This window comes from Dermatophagoides farinae, chromosome 5 (genome assembly GCF_024713945.1).
Source record: "Dermatophagoides farinae isolate YC_2012a chromosome 5, ASM2471394v1, whole genome shotgun sequence".
NCBI lineage: Eukaryota > Metazoa > Arthropoda > Arachnida > Sarcoptiformes > Pyroglyphidae > Dermatophagoides > Dermatophagoides farinae.
In genome coordinates, this window is record NC_134681.1 from 1,694,032 (window position 1) to 1,708,218 (window position 14,187).

Consider the following 14,187-nt stretch of genomic DNA (forward strand, 5'->3'; position numbering starts at 1 on the left):
AGTGAAGAAGGGTGGTGGTTCAAGAAAAAAAATACCGGAAAAAAAATTTTAATTCGAATTTAATGTCATGTTTTTTTTCTGGTTTACAACAAGAATTTATGCAGAATGGTCGTGATATTTATTCATATCTGATTTTCGTACCTGTCCGTACAGAGTTTTTTTTTCTGTTTAACAGATGATGATCGGTATTACCTGTTTGTCATCGAAACACATGAAAATTATAATAAATATATATGTGTGTGTGTGTCAATGTCAAACACCAATGATTGATTGATTGATTGATTGATGATGTATGTAAATGCTGAAAATTTTGGATTGTCAAATTTTTTTTTTTAAATTCAGCGAAATTTTTTTGGAAATAAATGTCAAATATTCATGTTGTCGTTGTTGTTGTTGTTGTTGTTTTTCACATCCAGTACATTTTTCCATGGTGAAGTTGGAGAAAACAAAATTTTTTTTTTCTCATCAATCTATGTGTAGGTGTTTGTCACCCGGGAAATAATGATGGCCATAATGGTACATGTTCAACAACAGCAAACAGATGATTATTATATGGATGATTGATTGGATCAAAATCAAAATACAACTGCAGCCATGTAGTTGACAATAATGTTTTTAACCCTTTTTTTTCTTCTTTGATTTCAAATTATATCCGATGGATTATTTTGATTATTTTTTTTTCTCTTCATCGCCATTGTAATCGTCATCATTTCATCGGCTCTTTTTTCTCTCTCTCTCTCTCTCTCTCTATCTATCTGTTTTTAAATACATAACATTTTTTTGCGTTGTCTGTTTCTATACAACATCATCATCTCTTAGTGCTTTTTTTTCTTTTTGCTGACTCTTTCTCCATCCACACACACACACACACACACACATCCAGTATTTCTTGAAGTGCATATCTATCGGCATATTTCCCCTTTTTTTCATCTACCCATTTACAATACATCCATGGATGATGATTTGGTAACTAAAGAGTTAAATTCATATATATGTTGATTTTTTTTTTTGGCTATGATGATGTTTATTGTATACAATTTGATGATTGTAAAATAAAATAATACTGCTCATTTGTGATTCAAATCAAACCAAATCCAATCAAATTATCATCATTCGTTTGTTTGTTTGTTTATTTGTTTGTTTGTTCGTATAATCGTTAATCGAAACATCCTTTTCCATCATCATCATCATCATCATCATTGATTCGCTTCAAATCGATCATTCATCATCATCAATTATTTTTTTTCATCGTCAATGAATCTAATGATTCATTTTCATCATGGCCAATTTAAAATTTTAATTTAAATTTTTTTTTTTTAATTCAAGAATGATAAACAATCGTGCATCTCGTGCATCGTTGGTTGAATGCTGATGATGATGATGTGGTTATATAGCATGTTTATAAATGAAAATTGTCTGTTTTTTTTATATTCGATGAAAAAGGTATGAAATTTTGTTGTTGTTGTTGTTAAATTTTACACAATTTTATTTTAAAGAAAAAAAAATTTCTGATCCAATGGGTCAAATGTCAATGTGTAAGCATCGTGTGTGTGTGTGTGTGTGTGTGTGTGTATGCATTTGGAATGTATGTCAAATTTTTTTTCCTTTTCACCTTATTTCCTCACTGCCAATTTTCTCTTACTATAGCAAACCATTCATGACATAAAATATCGCCATGCAAAGTGTTTACATTAAAATATTTATATTTTTTATTACTGGGTTTTTTTTCCTTCTTTCTTCAATGACACATTGAGATTGATTGGATCAATCAATCAATCGATCGATTAATCGATGATTATGTTTAGTCTATGTATGTATTGTTACATTGCTCAAAACATTGTCTTGTTCTTGTACACATCAATTGATGGTTAGAAAAAAAAATTCAAATATATCAATTTGGTCAGTCAATTTTTTTTTTATTCGTTTCATTACACGATATTCTATTTTTCCTAATTTTTTCATCATTGGACAATGAAGTTGTTGTTGTTGCTTTTGTTGTTGTTGTTAAACACATCCCATTAGATTAATATGTAACGAAAAAAAAAATAAAATAAAGACGACAATGTTTTTACAAATCAAATTATTTTGAAACAAATCAAATCAAAATGAGAAATGATTAAATGTTTGTATATGGAATATTCAACAACAACAACATCAACAACAACAAGCAGAATTTCCTTTTTTTTATTTTATTTCCACTGTATGTGCCATATTAACACATTTATATTTCCATTTTGTTTGTTTGTTTGTCTTGGTTGTCTTGGTAGTGTTAGTTAATAGTTGATGATGATGATGATGATAAACAACCAGAAACAACGTTATTCTCTCATTCACACAAATGATGATGATAGTTTTGATTTTTTTTTCTATTGAATTTCCAGATTGAATTGTGTACCAACAACAAAAAAAAAATCAAGTCCATTATTATTACTACTACATAACTCATCATCAACATCAACAACGATCAACCAGAGCAAAAAAAAAACAAACATGAAAATCAAAATCCAAATGTTTTAAATATGTCATGTGATTGATGTTATATGTTGTTTCATGCTTTTTGGTTTTTTTTTTCTTAATTTGTTTTTTTTTTTCGTTCGTTCGTTTCTCAAGGCTCAATTCGAATGTTTTCGTAAGAAAAAAGCAATATCTTATTGAAAACGATAACAACAACAACTGTGAAAACAAAACAAAACAAAACGAGAAAAAAAAACCAAAAGGAAAAAAAAGTTATTCAGAATAAAACAAAATTTTCTTTCTCCATCTCTCTCTCTCTCTCTCACTTTCTTTTAAATTTGATTCAATTTATAGAATTGTGAATTGTAAATTTCCATTTTTTTGTTGTTGTTGTTGTTCATCTGCAATTCACCATCAACCATATTGGACATGGATGGATGTTGGAGAATTTGGGATGATTTCAAAAAATTTCAATGAAAAAAAAAATTCCATGGATCATTCATGGAAATAGTAATAATCATAATTCTATTATATATACATGATTCAAAACACCATGTGTGTGTGTGTGTGTGTTTGGTGAATTTTAATAAAATATAATTCTGCTATTATTCTACATTCCATGAATTTATTCAATTCAAATACACATATGTATATTGTAATAATTTAATCAATTCAATTAAAGTGGTTTGTAAATTTGTTGGAAATATAAAAGTTGATTTCGTTTCGTTTCGTTTTGTTTTGTTCTTTTTTTTCCATCTTTTTTCATCTTACTCAAAAATTTTTTTTTCTATTTTGATTCACGAAAAAAAAAAATTTTTTCCCCATAATATATTCATGACATACCCTACTGATATATATTTATTTATTCATTGTGTATTAAATAAACACATTATTTTTTCCGGCTTATTGAATATGAATTTGAATGGAAAACAGAAAAGTTTTCCATTTTTTTTTCTTCGTATGATTGTCATGATGCCTAAACTTTAGGCCCTAAAGCGAAAAAAAATAGAAAGATCAGAATAAGAGTTTTTCCCAGGAATTTTTTTTTTTGTTTTGTTTCTGAAAACTTTTTTCTTTCGAGTTGAGAATAAACGAAAATGATGGTGATGACAACGCCGACGACAATAACACACACACACACAAAAAAAACAGAACAGAACAGAAAAAAATTTTATTATGCACAGGTACTTGTTGTCGTTGGCCAATTTTTTCGTTTATTTCGTTTTTCGTTGTATGTCTCATAATTCAAAAATCTTTAATTTTCTCTCTTCATCTCTCTAGATTTTACTTGTTTGCTTGATTGATTGGTCGGTTGGTTGGTTGGTTGTGTGTGTGTGTGTGTGTGTCGATTATCTTGATTGCATGAAGTGCATGCAAAAAAAACGGATTATTATACAAACAGAGGTAATTTGAGATTTTTTTTTCTTGTTTTTGTCTACCATTTCAATGTCTACCGTGTTTGTGTAATATTAAAGCTGACATTAGCATGATTAGTTTGTAATCTACGATATTGAATGTTGTTGTTGTTTTTGTTTTTCGTTATGAATTTCGACAACAACAAAGAAAAAAAAATACAAATGAAAAACGGTAAACAATTAAAATTATTACAAAAAAAAAATTATTTATTCATTGACAAATTATTATCATCATGAAATTCTTGGAAACCAGAATCCGGACCGTTTGAATGTAAGAAAGAGAAATATTTTTTTTTTCATCCATAATTTGACACATTAACCAGTAGATGACGTTGATGTTGAGCGTTTTTCTTTTGTTTGTCATTGGATGGGCGACAAAAGAAATGTTTGGTTGAAGAATGAAATATTTGGTAATATTTGCAATTCAAAACGAAATACCGATTATTAAACAACAACAACAAGACTTACAGATGATGATTGAATGGTGAATGATTATGATGATGATGATGTTTTCTTCATCTGTCTATTTGTGTATGAGTGTGTGTCTTATTGCTTTGCTCAGGTAGTGGTTTTTAGTGATGATTGTTGGCGGTGGTGGTGGTGGTGATTTTCGTTGTCGTCGTCATCGTCGTCGTCGTGATAATAATGGTTTTTTGGTCAACCTGTTTGTTTTTTCTATGCATTTCTTCTTCTTTTTGATTCTGTTTTTTTTTGTTGTTGTTGTTGTTGAATCAATTTTTTTTGATCAATCACAGTAATTGAAATCAGAATTTTCTACGGTTGATAATAATGATGATGATTTTTTTCTTGTTTATTTATTTTAGCCTTTTGTAATTCTTTTTTTTCTTTTATTTTCCCACGGTTATAGAATTTTTTTCATTCAATTGTTTGTTGGTTATTTTTCATTGTGAAATGTGATTTTCATTTCAATCAATCATCATTATGAATGTGATGAAATTGTCATCATCATCATCGGTAATTGAAACGATGATTGATCATCATCAAATGGATACAAAATTATTAGAAATGAAAGAAAAAAATGACAATCCTGTTGATCATCATGATGATGATGTTGATAATTCTGTGAATGAAAATGATGACGATAATGATGATGATGAGATCATTGATGAATCAATTGAAATGAATGTTAATAGTGTACATTCATTAGCATTTGTGAATGCCAACACCACCCCCACCACCACCTCAACTGTCATTATCAACGAACCATCATCATCATCATCGTCATCTGTTTCCGATCAATTTATAACCACCACAACAATAACAACAGATTCAAATCAATTGAATAATTCAACATCAATTTGTAATACAATATTAACACAAACATTATTCAATCCATTAATGACCATTGGTCGTAAAGCAAAAGAAAAATTTTTATATCGATTATTTTCAAATTCATCGATAATCAATGGTGATAGTGATGGTGATAATGATAATGATAATAATAATAACATTAATAACGATGGTAATGGTAATCATCAATTGATGATGTTACAACAGCTAAATAATAATGCAAATTCATCCATTAAATCTAATAATAAACTTGTTTTATTCAATAATAATAATCATCGTTGGAAAAATATTAATAAACAACAGCAACAACAACAACAACAACAGTATCCAACCTGTTTAAATTATCATAGAACATTACAATTGGATTCACCAATACCAAGTGCAAGACCACCAACATTTTCACCATTAATTTATTCCATGATGACCAATACCACCACCATGAACGTATCGACTATTACTACTACATCTAGTGATAAAATTATTACTAATTTCATTATGAATGATGCCATCATCAACACCACCAACACGATGATGGATGATGAAAAAGTTATTGATAAAATTCAATTAAAACCACATAATTCATCATCATCTTCATCATGCTCATCATCGATACAATCGATACATGATGAAAATAGTGATTCTATTAATGATAGTGAACGAATTGATTCGACAACAACAACAACAACAACGACAACGACAACAACAACACCAACATCATTTTCAAATAATAGTAATTCTACATTGGCTATTATTGATTTAACAATCAATGATGATGTTGATGTTGATGATCCAATAACATTTCAATCATCATCATTAACAACAACAAAAACGACAAAAACACATGAAAAATCTGCTACAAATATCCATAATGATAATGTTATTTGTGTTGTTGATAGTGGTAAAAATGATGACCATCTGGAACATGATACTATTAATGATGATGATCCATTACAGCGACATCTGGATCGATTGAATCTATTTATCTCATCATCATCATCATCATCATCATTGAATTCAAATGTTAACAAAACAATGATAACGGCACATTTTTGTTCATCAATTTATACAATGTCTATTCCATCATCAACGAAAACGACGACAACGCTCGATGATTCGTTAATACCAAATTCACAACGAATATTCTATGTCAAGTAGGTGGCTATTTTTATCATTTTTTTTTTTGGATTCCGGTTCAGAATTCCGTTGATGTGATATGAAATGATGATAATAATAATAATAATTTCCGATTGTAATTTCTGCGAATATATACGTTATTATGATTTCCGGTGTAATTTTATTATTTATTTCTTTTTCGATTCAAAATGAATATCATCATCATTGATTTATGATTGATTGTCCATCAAATCCAAATGTTTTATTGTTTTGTCCGGCTTTTTGTTGTTGCTGTTGTTGTTATATTTTTTCCCAAGATAATAAAGTTTCATCATTATGAATCCTATGTGAATAAATTTTTTGGTTGGGTTGGTTGGTGTTTCTTGCTATTACTTTGATAAATTACTGATAACTCGAACAAACACACACAAAAAAAACAAGGATTATCTGTGTGTGTGTGTGTATGGTGCGCACAAATAATCGTATACATTGAGCTGAATTTTTGTTTTAGTCGCTAGAAATCCGTTGGCTAAATCACGGAGCAAAAAAAAAAGCGAGAAGAAAAAAATACCGACAAAGCATGTTTTTTTTTTTTTTTTGGTTGTCTGCAAAATTATACCGGATTCGAATCTGATTCATATCACTTTCTGTTGTCGTTGTTGTTGTTGTTGTTGTTGTTTTTGATCTATTTTTATACCTAGAAAAAAAAGAAACGATATTCTGGTTCATATGGTACGGTATGGTCGAACGGACGGATGGTAAGATCCGGTCGGTTATTATCATCATCAAATATTCTTGGAACTATTATATTTCTTTTTTTTCTAGAATTTGCAGACGACATACTATTGTTATTGTTTCTATTCTATATCTTTATCATCATCATCATCATTTTCGAGAACCAAACAAAAAAAAAAAAAATATACCAGAATTTTGTGAAAAGTGGAAAACTAGAAATGATAAAAAAAAATATTCTTGTTTGCACAGACTCACATTGTTTCATTCTGTATGTGTGTGTGTGTGTGTGTGTGTGTGTGTGTGTGTGTGTGTGTGTGTGTGTGTGTGTGTGTGTGTGTGTGTGTGTGTGTGTGTGTGTGTGAGAGAGAGAGTTGTTTATGGAACCAATTGATGATATGGAATCAGAATTGAAACTAAACTTGATCAGTGAACATCACACTAACAAACAAAAACAGTGTTTTATTTGGTTTGTGAATTTCAACAAAAAAAATTCCATTCAATTCTTGTGTGTGTGATACCTTTTAAAATTGTTTTAAGTGTTTTTTCCATTGTCTCCACTATCATCATCCATCAAATGTCTTTGAAGAATAGAAAAAAAAAATTTGGGTTTTTTTTGTTGGTTTTTTCTTGCAGAATTTTGACCAGCCAAAATTTTCATTTTTCTGTTCAACTTTCTGTTTTTGGACACTGTCCAATGTCTTGTCACATAAGCAGCTAAAAAATGTTTGAAAATTTTCATTCAAATGACAATAGCGACAACGATGATATTGAAGGCCAGAAATACATTTCATTCGCACATTAATCCGGTTATATAAGTCTAGAATTTATTTTTGTTTTGTTTCGTTTTTGATTCCATTTCAAAATGATGAGAGAGAGAGAGAGAGAAAAAGTTTTTTTCCACACACACACACACGCACACATACACAGTTATTCAGTATAATTTTCGTCATCTTGATGCTTCAATTTCCTCATCATCATCATCATCATTGTCATCTACAGATAGAATTTTTTATTCCACAATAAAAATAAGATGAACATATTCAAATGTCAAAACTTTAAATGTCTAGTTTAGTGTTGATTTCACAAGTAAGTACAAAGATAAATGAATAAATTGGATTCATTTTTTGTGCTAGTGGTGATTGTGGTGGTGTTGGTGGTGGTAAACAAAATTCAACAACATTTTATGGGTTCAAAAAGAATTTTTTTTTCTATCCATTCCATTCTCAATATTCTTGATTTATTCCGTAATCATAAATGGATTTCGTGATAATGGCCATTGTTTTTCTGTTGTTTTGTTTTGTATTTTTTTTTTTTTTTTGAATTTAATTTTGAAACAAAAACAGATGGAAGAAAACACAATGTAAAAAAAAATCAATTATTCATTTTGTTTACCGTTGTAAGTGAATGTAAGACATTTACATTCCTTCTGATGATGATGACGATGATGAATTTTCAAATCAAATCAAAAAAATAAAAGTAAATAAATAAATAAATAACGATAATCTCATACATCTATCGTTTTTTTTTGATGGGAAAAAAATGAAAAGAAAAATTCTCATTTCACATTTGATTTGTTTTTTTTTTTTTTTTTTTGGAGAAATGAAATTCCTATTTTTTTTCCTGTTTTTACAAATATTCATAATAATGTTGTTGTTGTGGTAGAATTTTTCATGATTCTGTATTGTGTTTGTGTGTGTGTGCATCTCCGTGACTAGAAATTCTGGAATATTTTCTCAAGGATTATTCATACATATATGTGTTAGACAATATATTAGACAACACTATGGTAATATATGCAAAGAATTGAAACGATGCCATCGATGATATCGAAACAAATAGCAAAACAAAACACAACAATAATCCAAAATTATATTATATATTCCAAATGAGAAACAAATAACAAAATTAACAGGATGAAAAATATTACTACCAAATAATTGATCGATAAATAATAATTACAAACATCATCATCATCATTATATATGATTTCCATTCAAAATGTGTGTGTCTGTGTGTGCGTTTTAATATGGAAAACGTGAGAATCATCAAATGAAATATAATGTTCCAGTTTAGTTTAGTTTTTTTGTTGTTGTTGTTGTTCTGTTTTGTTTTTTCAATATTTTTGTCACGATTTTTTTTGTTGTTGTTGTTGGAAATTTATTTTTTTCGGTGTGTGCGTATGCGTTTTTTTTCAATATATATATATATGACTTCATTTATCAATTAATTGTTATTTATTTATGTTTTTTTGTTTGTTTGTTTGTTCCTGTTAATTTTGCAGAAAAAACAAAACAAAACAAAACAAAACCGAATATCACTGATTGATCATTCGCACACACACACACACAAAGATATTTGTTTGTCGTGAAAACAAATAGAGTCGAAATAGTCGTTTTGAAATGTTTTTTTTTCCACAGGAAATTAAAATAGATTCTTTTGCTTCATATTTTGTCCGTTGTTATGATGATGATTTTATTTAGTGACAAAAAAAACTGATGATGATGATGATGAGTTTCTTTTTCTCCTTCTTCAACGTGTGTGTGTGTGTGTGTGTGTGCGTGTGCACATACAGTGAAAAAAAAATGTATGTGATTAATAGACTGGTAATAAATCTTGAATTTTGAAATTGTAAAAAATTTTTTGTTTTGTTTTGTTTTCATTATTGAAACATAAAAAATGAAAAAAAAAAAAACAAAAATGAATGCATTGCTGTCATCCACATTCATTCATTTGTTATTGAATTCTGATTTTCTTTCATTGATTTTATGGTTGTCGTTTTTGTGAAAATTTTTTTTTTTACAAAAAAAGAAGACAAATCTGATAGATATGGACACACTAACAACAACAACAACAACAAATTTTCACTTTTGAAAATTTATTTCAATGACCAGACAAACTAGAAAAAATTTTCTTTTTCAAGAATTGATGATGATCATGGTGATCATGTGATAACAGTTGTCCATCGTTAACCACACCATTCTCATTCTCATTGTGTCCATATGAATGAATTGGTTGTGAATGATAAAGTGTTGAAACGTTGCAAGTATAGGAACGAAAAACCACTATTACCACCAACTTGTTATCGAATTTTTTTTTTTTGGTATTCTGATTCTTTTGTAGAATCACAGAAAAAAAAGAATGCTCTTTTGTTTCTTTTGACATGACATTTTTTTTTTAAATTTGCAAACATTACCATGGCCAAACATTATCATTTTTTGTTGTTGTTGTTGTTGTCTTTTTCTTTCTTTTTCAGTTCTGATTGGTTTGATTGACCAGTTTTTTTGGTTCATTCACAGGTTTTTTTTTAAATTTGGTTATTGAAAATTTGTTTTTTTTTCTCATCATATCTGTATCATTGTCTACATCCGTAAATGTAATAAAAATGTTTATTATTGAAACATGTGGAATTGGATTTGAAAAGACCAAATGGACCGGTCAATATAATTGTGAGAGAGAAAAACAAAAACAAACAAACAAATAGAAAATTCATCGAGAATCAGAATCAGAAAAAAAAATTTGAAGATGATACGATGACCGGAAATGTTGTTTTTTGTTGTTGTTGCCCATTCTATGAAATCTTTTTTCCCACACACACACACTCGACAACATTCTTTACTCTTTTCAAAAATTGTATCGGGTAATTCTAGTTTTGTCGTTGTTGCTGTTGCTGCTGTTTTCATTTTCTACCACAATATAGAAGGATATATATTGTTTTAGTGAAACAAAACAAAACAAAACAAAAAAAACTTTTCTTTTAGATTTCATTTCATTTCATTTTTTTTGTTTTTTGGTTTTTTTTCGTTGCTCCTATTGTCGTTTTGTTTCTATTCAGGTTTTTTTTTCTCAGTGTAGAAAAAAAAATATTCTTGGGCATCAATTCCTTGTAGGCCATAATTTTTTTTTCTCTCTCTCTCTCTTGCTCTCTCACATTCTTTCTTCATCGTTGTATGTTGTTTGTTATATATATATATTGATGATGATCACATTTTTCAATTGTTTTTTTTTTATTTTCAAGAAAAAAAAATTATTGAATAACGATAAAGTGGTATTTGAAAATATTCAAAACAAAACAAAAAAAACGAAGTATTTTGTTCTCTATCTCTCTCTCTGAAGAATTCAAATTCAATCATTCATTCATTGGTGTGTGTGTGTGTGTGATCGATGATAATGATTATTGTTTTTGTTTTTGTTTTGCCATTTTTTTTATTGGTTCAATTTCAACCAAAAAAAAACAAAAAAAAATCAAACAAAACTGTGAATAGATCCCCAAAAGAGATTGAGATTCATCATCAATCAATCTTTGTTGCTGTTGCTGTTGTTGTTTTTGTTTGTCTCTCGATTTATGACTTATCGATTTCTTTCCATAAATATTTCTTCTCTCTCTCTCTCTTTCTCTCTCTCTCATCATTCACCTCTTCGACACACACACACACACACAAAACAAATAAATATTTAATAATCAACGCATGATCAGTTTGTTTGTTTGTTTTTTCATCATCATTATCAGAAATTTTCATGTTCAAATTCAATGTTTTATTGTTGTTGTTGTTGACAATAATAATAATAATTTTTTTTTCGTTTCGTTTTGTTTCGATTAACGTAAAACAAAAGCAAAAATATTTTACAAGTTGCACATATTTTTTTCTTCTTTTTTTTTTTTTTTTGTTGCAACCATTTATTTGTTCACCTTATATTCACACACAAACACACACACACACACGCAGACAAATATATTTTTCATCACCACCATTCATTCATTCATTCATCATCATCGTCGTCGTCGTAGTCGTCATAGACAGATTCCATTACCATCTAAATCGAAAACAAAACACAACAGTAACTATTATATATATATGATGATGATATATTTGAGTTTTTTTTTAATATTTTGATATGCAAATCGATTTAGACATTTGCATTATTCATTTCTTTCCATTTCACAATCATCATATCATAATAATAATAATATGAGAATATTCTGCAATGAAAGAAAATCATGTTTTTTTTCACCAAAAAAAAAAAACAGAAATAGAATTCAATTCAGTACAATTTAATTCTATGTAAGAAGAATTATTCCATATGATGATGATGATGATTATTATTATTATTATTATGACTTATGTGTGTGTTGTGTTTGTTGTGCATGTCTGTCTGTCTGTGTGTGTGTGTGTGTGTGTGTGTGTGTGTGTGTGTAATTTTTGTTACTTAGTTTTTTTTTATTCTTGAACAAACAAACAAACAAAAAAAATTCTTGTTGCTGCTCTACTTATTTATTGTTTCCATTATCTTCAACATTTAAATTAATGAAAAATTTATTTTTATAAAAAAAACCCGCTGGCATTTTTTTTCTTTATTCATTCATTTTGGAATTTTTTTTTTTTTTTTTTGGATAAACATTTGGGACCATCTTGTCGCTGTCGTTGTTGTTGTTGTTGTTCAACATCTGGGTTCACTATAATCCTGTTTAGAATGGCATATTTGGCTAATTTAATATTAATTATTCATAGAAATTGATTGGAATCCTTGTTTTTTCAAAATAATTAATAAAAATCATATAATCAATGTTGTTTTCCAATGATGATCAGCAATAACAAAAACAACAACAACGACAACAATTTCATGAGCAACAAACCAATCAATCAATATGTGACCATATAACACAGATTGATAGTATCGATTATCATATGTTTGTCATTGACACATGTTTATAATGACAATTTTCTTTTTTCTTTTTGTTGTTGTTGCTGCTGTCTGTTTGTCTGCATACAAATGTACATGTTTTTTTTTTGTAATTTGAGTAAAAGTGTGACATTCTTTTAATTTTCTTTAACTTTTCTTCATCTTAATGATGATGATGATGATGATGATGGTGGTCATTATCATCATTATCATCATCAATTGGATGTCAATCGAGATACAGAATAAGAATCGAATAATAAAAAAAAACAAGAACAAGATAAAATGTGTTAAAAAAAAAGTCATCAAGAATCGATTTTGATCATTCAATTTTTTTCTCTTATTGTATTCATGTGAGAGAGAGAGAGAGAGAGAGATATGGTCATCCATTTTCAATGATGATAATGATGATTATTTCGTGGAACAAATGAAATCGTGTAAGTCGCAAAAAAATTTTTTTTCCCAACAAGAACAAAAAAAAAATATATTCTTTTCACGAAATTCTTGGAAATACACCCGTAATTTGAAGTGTATTTTTTTTTGTTTGTTTGTGTGTGTGTGTGTGAATAAAATAAAATAGATAACAAACAGATCAAAACATCAATCAATATGTAATTTTATGTGGATGGGTATGTGGGTGTGTTTACACTATTGATGTCAATTTATCACACAAGTACACACACACACACACACACACGCAAAAAAAAACTAATGGAATAAAATCTGCTGCTATTGCTGATTTTTTTTTCAAATAAAGTTCTTGATTTATTTCTTGTTGTTGATTATATTCTTAAGGTCGTGATGAAATTCTAGGAACATAGAAAGAGAACGAGAGCGAGAGAGAGAGAGAAAAGAAAATAAAATGAAAAAAAAACTCATGAGAATTAGCGTATGTTTACTATTGCCACCATGAACATAAACAACGGAACAAGGAAAAATTTTCACAGTTGCACTACAAAATACACACACACACACACATATTGCAGAAATGAAAAGAAAAAACCAGCCACATATATAATGAGAGAAAAAAAAATGTGAGATCTCCATTTTGATGCTATCATCATCATCATCATCATTGTGGATATTGTGTGTGTGTGTGTGTGTGGTATACCACCCGATACAACACGTATCTATTTGGTTTTGTTTCATGTGCATTTTCATTCAATATGACTAATTCGTTTCATTCATTTTTATTATTATTTTATCATCATCATCATCGTCAATATTGAAGAAGAAGAAGAAGAAGAAAAAGAAAAAAAAATACATTTAGATTGCTAGGATTTTTTGTGTTTTGTTTTTTTTTTTTGTTTTATACTGATCAATGGAAAGATTCAATTTTCATTATGATGATGATGATGATGATCATAATAATCATCATGATCATGATGAATGTTTTAAATCTATGAATGAAAGAAATAAAAATGGCGGTTAACAGCTCAATCGAATGAATTAGATGAATGGAATGAATCGATCCATTTTTGTC

The 14,187-nt window shown here is 28.4% G+C and overlaps 1 protein-coding gene across 1 annotated transcript in view; it reads left to right on the forward strand.

Annotated features, from left to right (window-relative positions):
- Nucleotides 1-5,357: 5,357 nt before the first annotated feature.
- The window catches only part of LOC124498943 (uncharacterized), a 30,530-nt gene continuing 21,700 nt past the window's right edge, over nucleotides 5,358-14,187 (forward strand). The window contains exon 1 of the mRNA XM_075731526.1: nucleotides 5,358-6,331. Within this exon, the coding sequence (XP_075587641.1) occupies nucleotides 5,373-6,331 (959 nt within the window). The 5' untranslated portion in view covers nucleotides 5,358-5,372. The remainder of the gene's footprint in view (nucleotides 6,332-14,187) is intronic.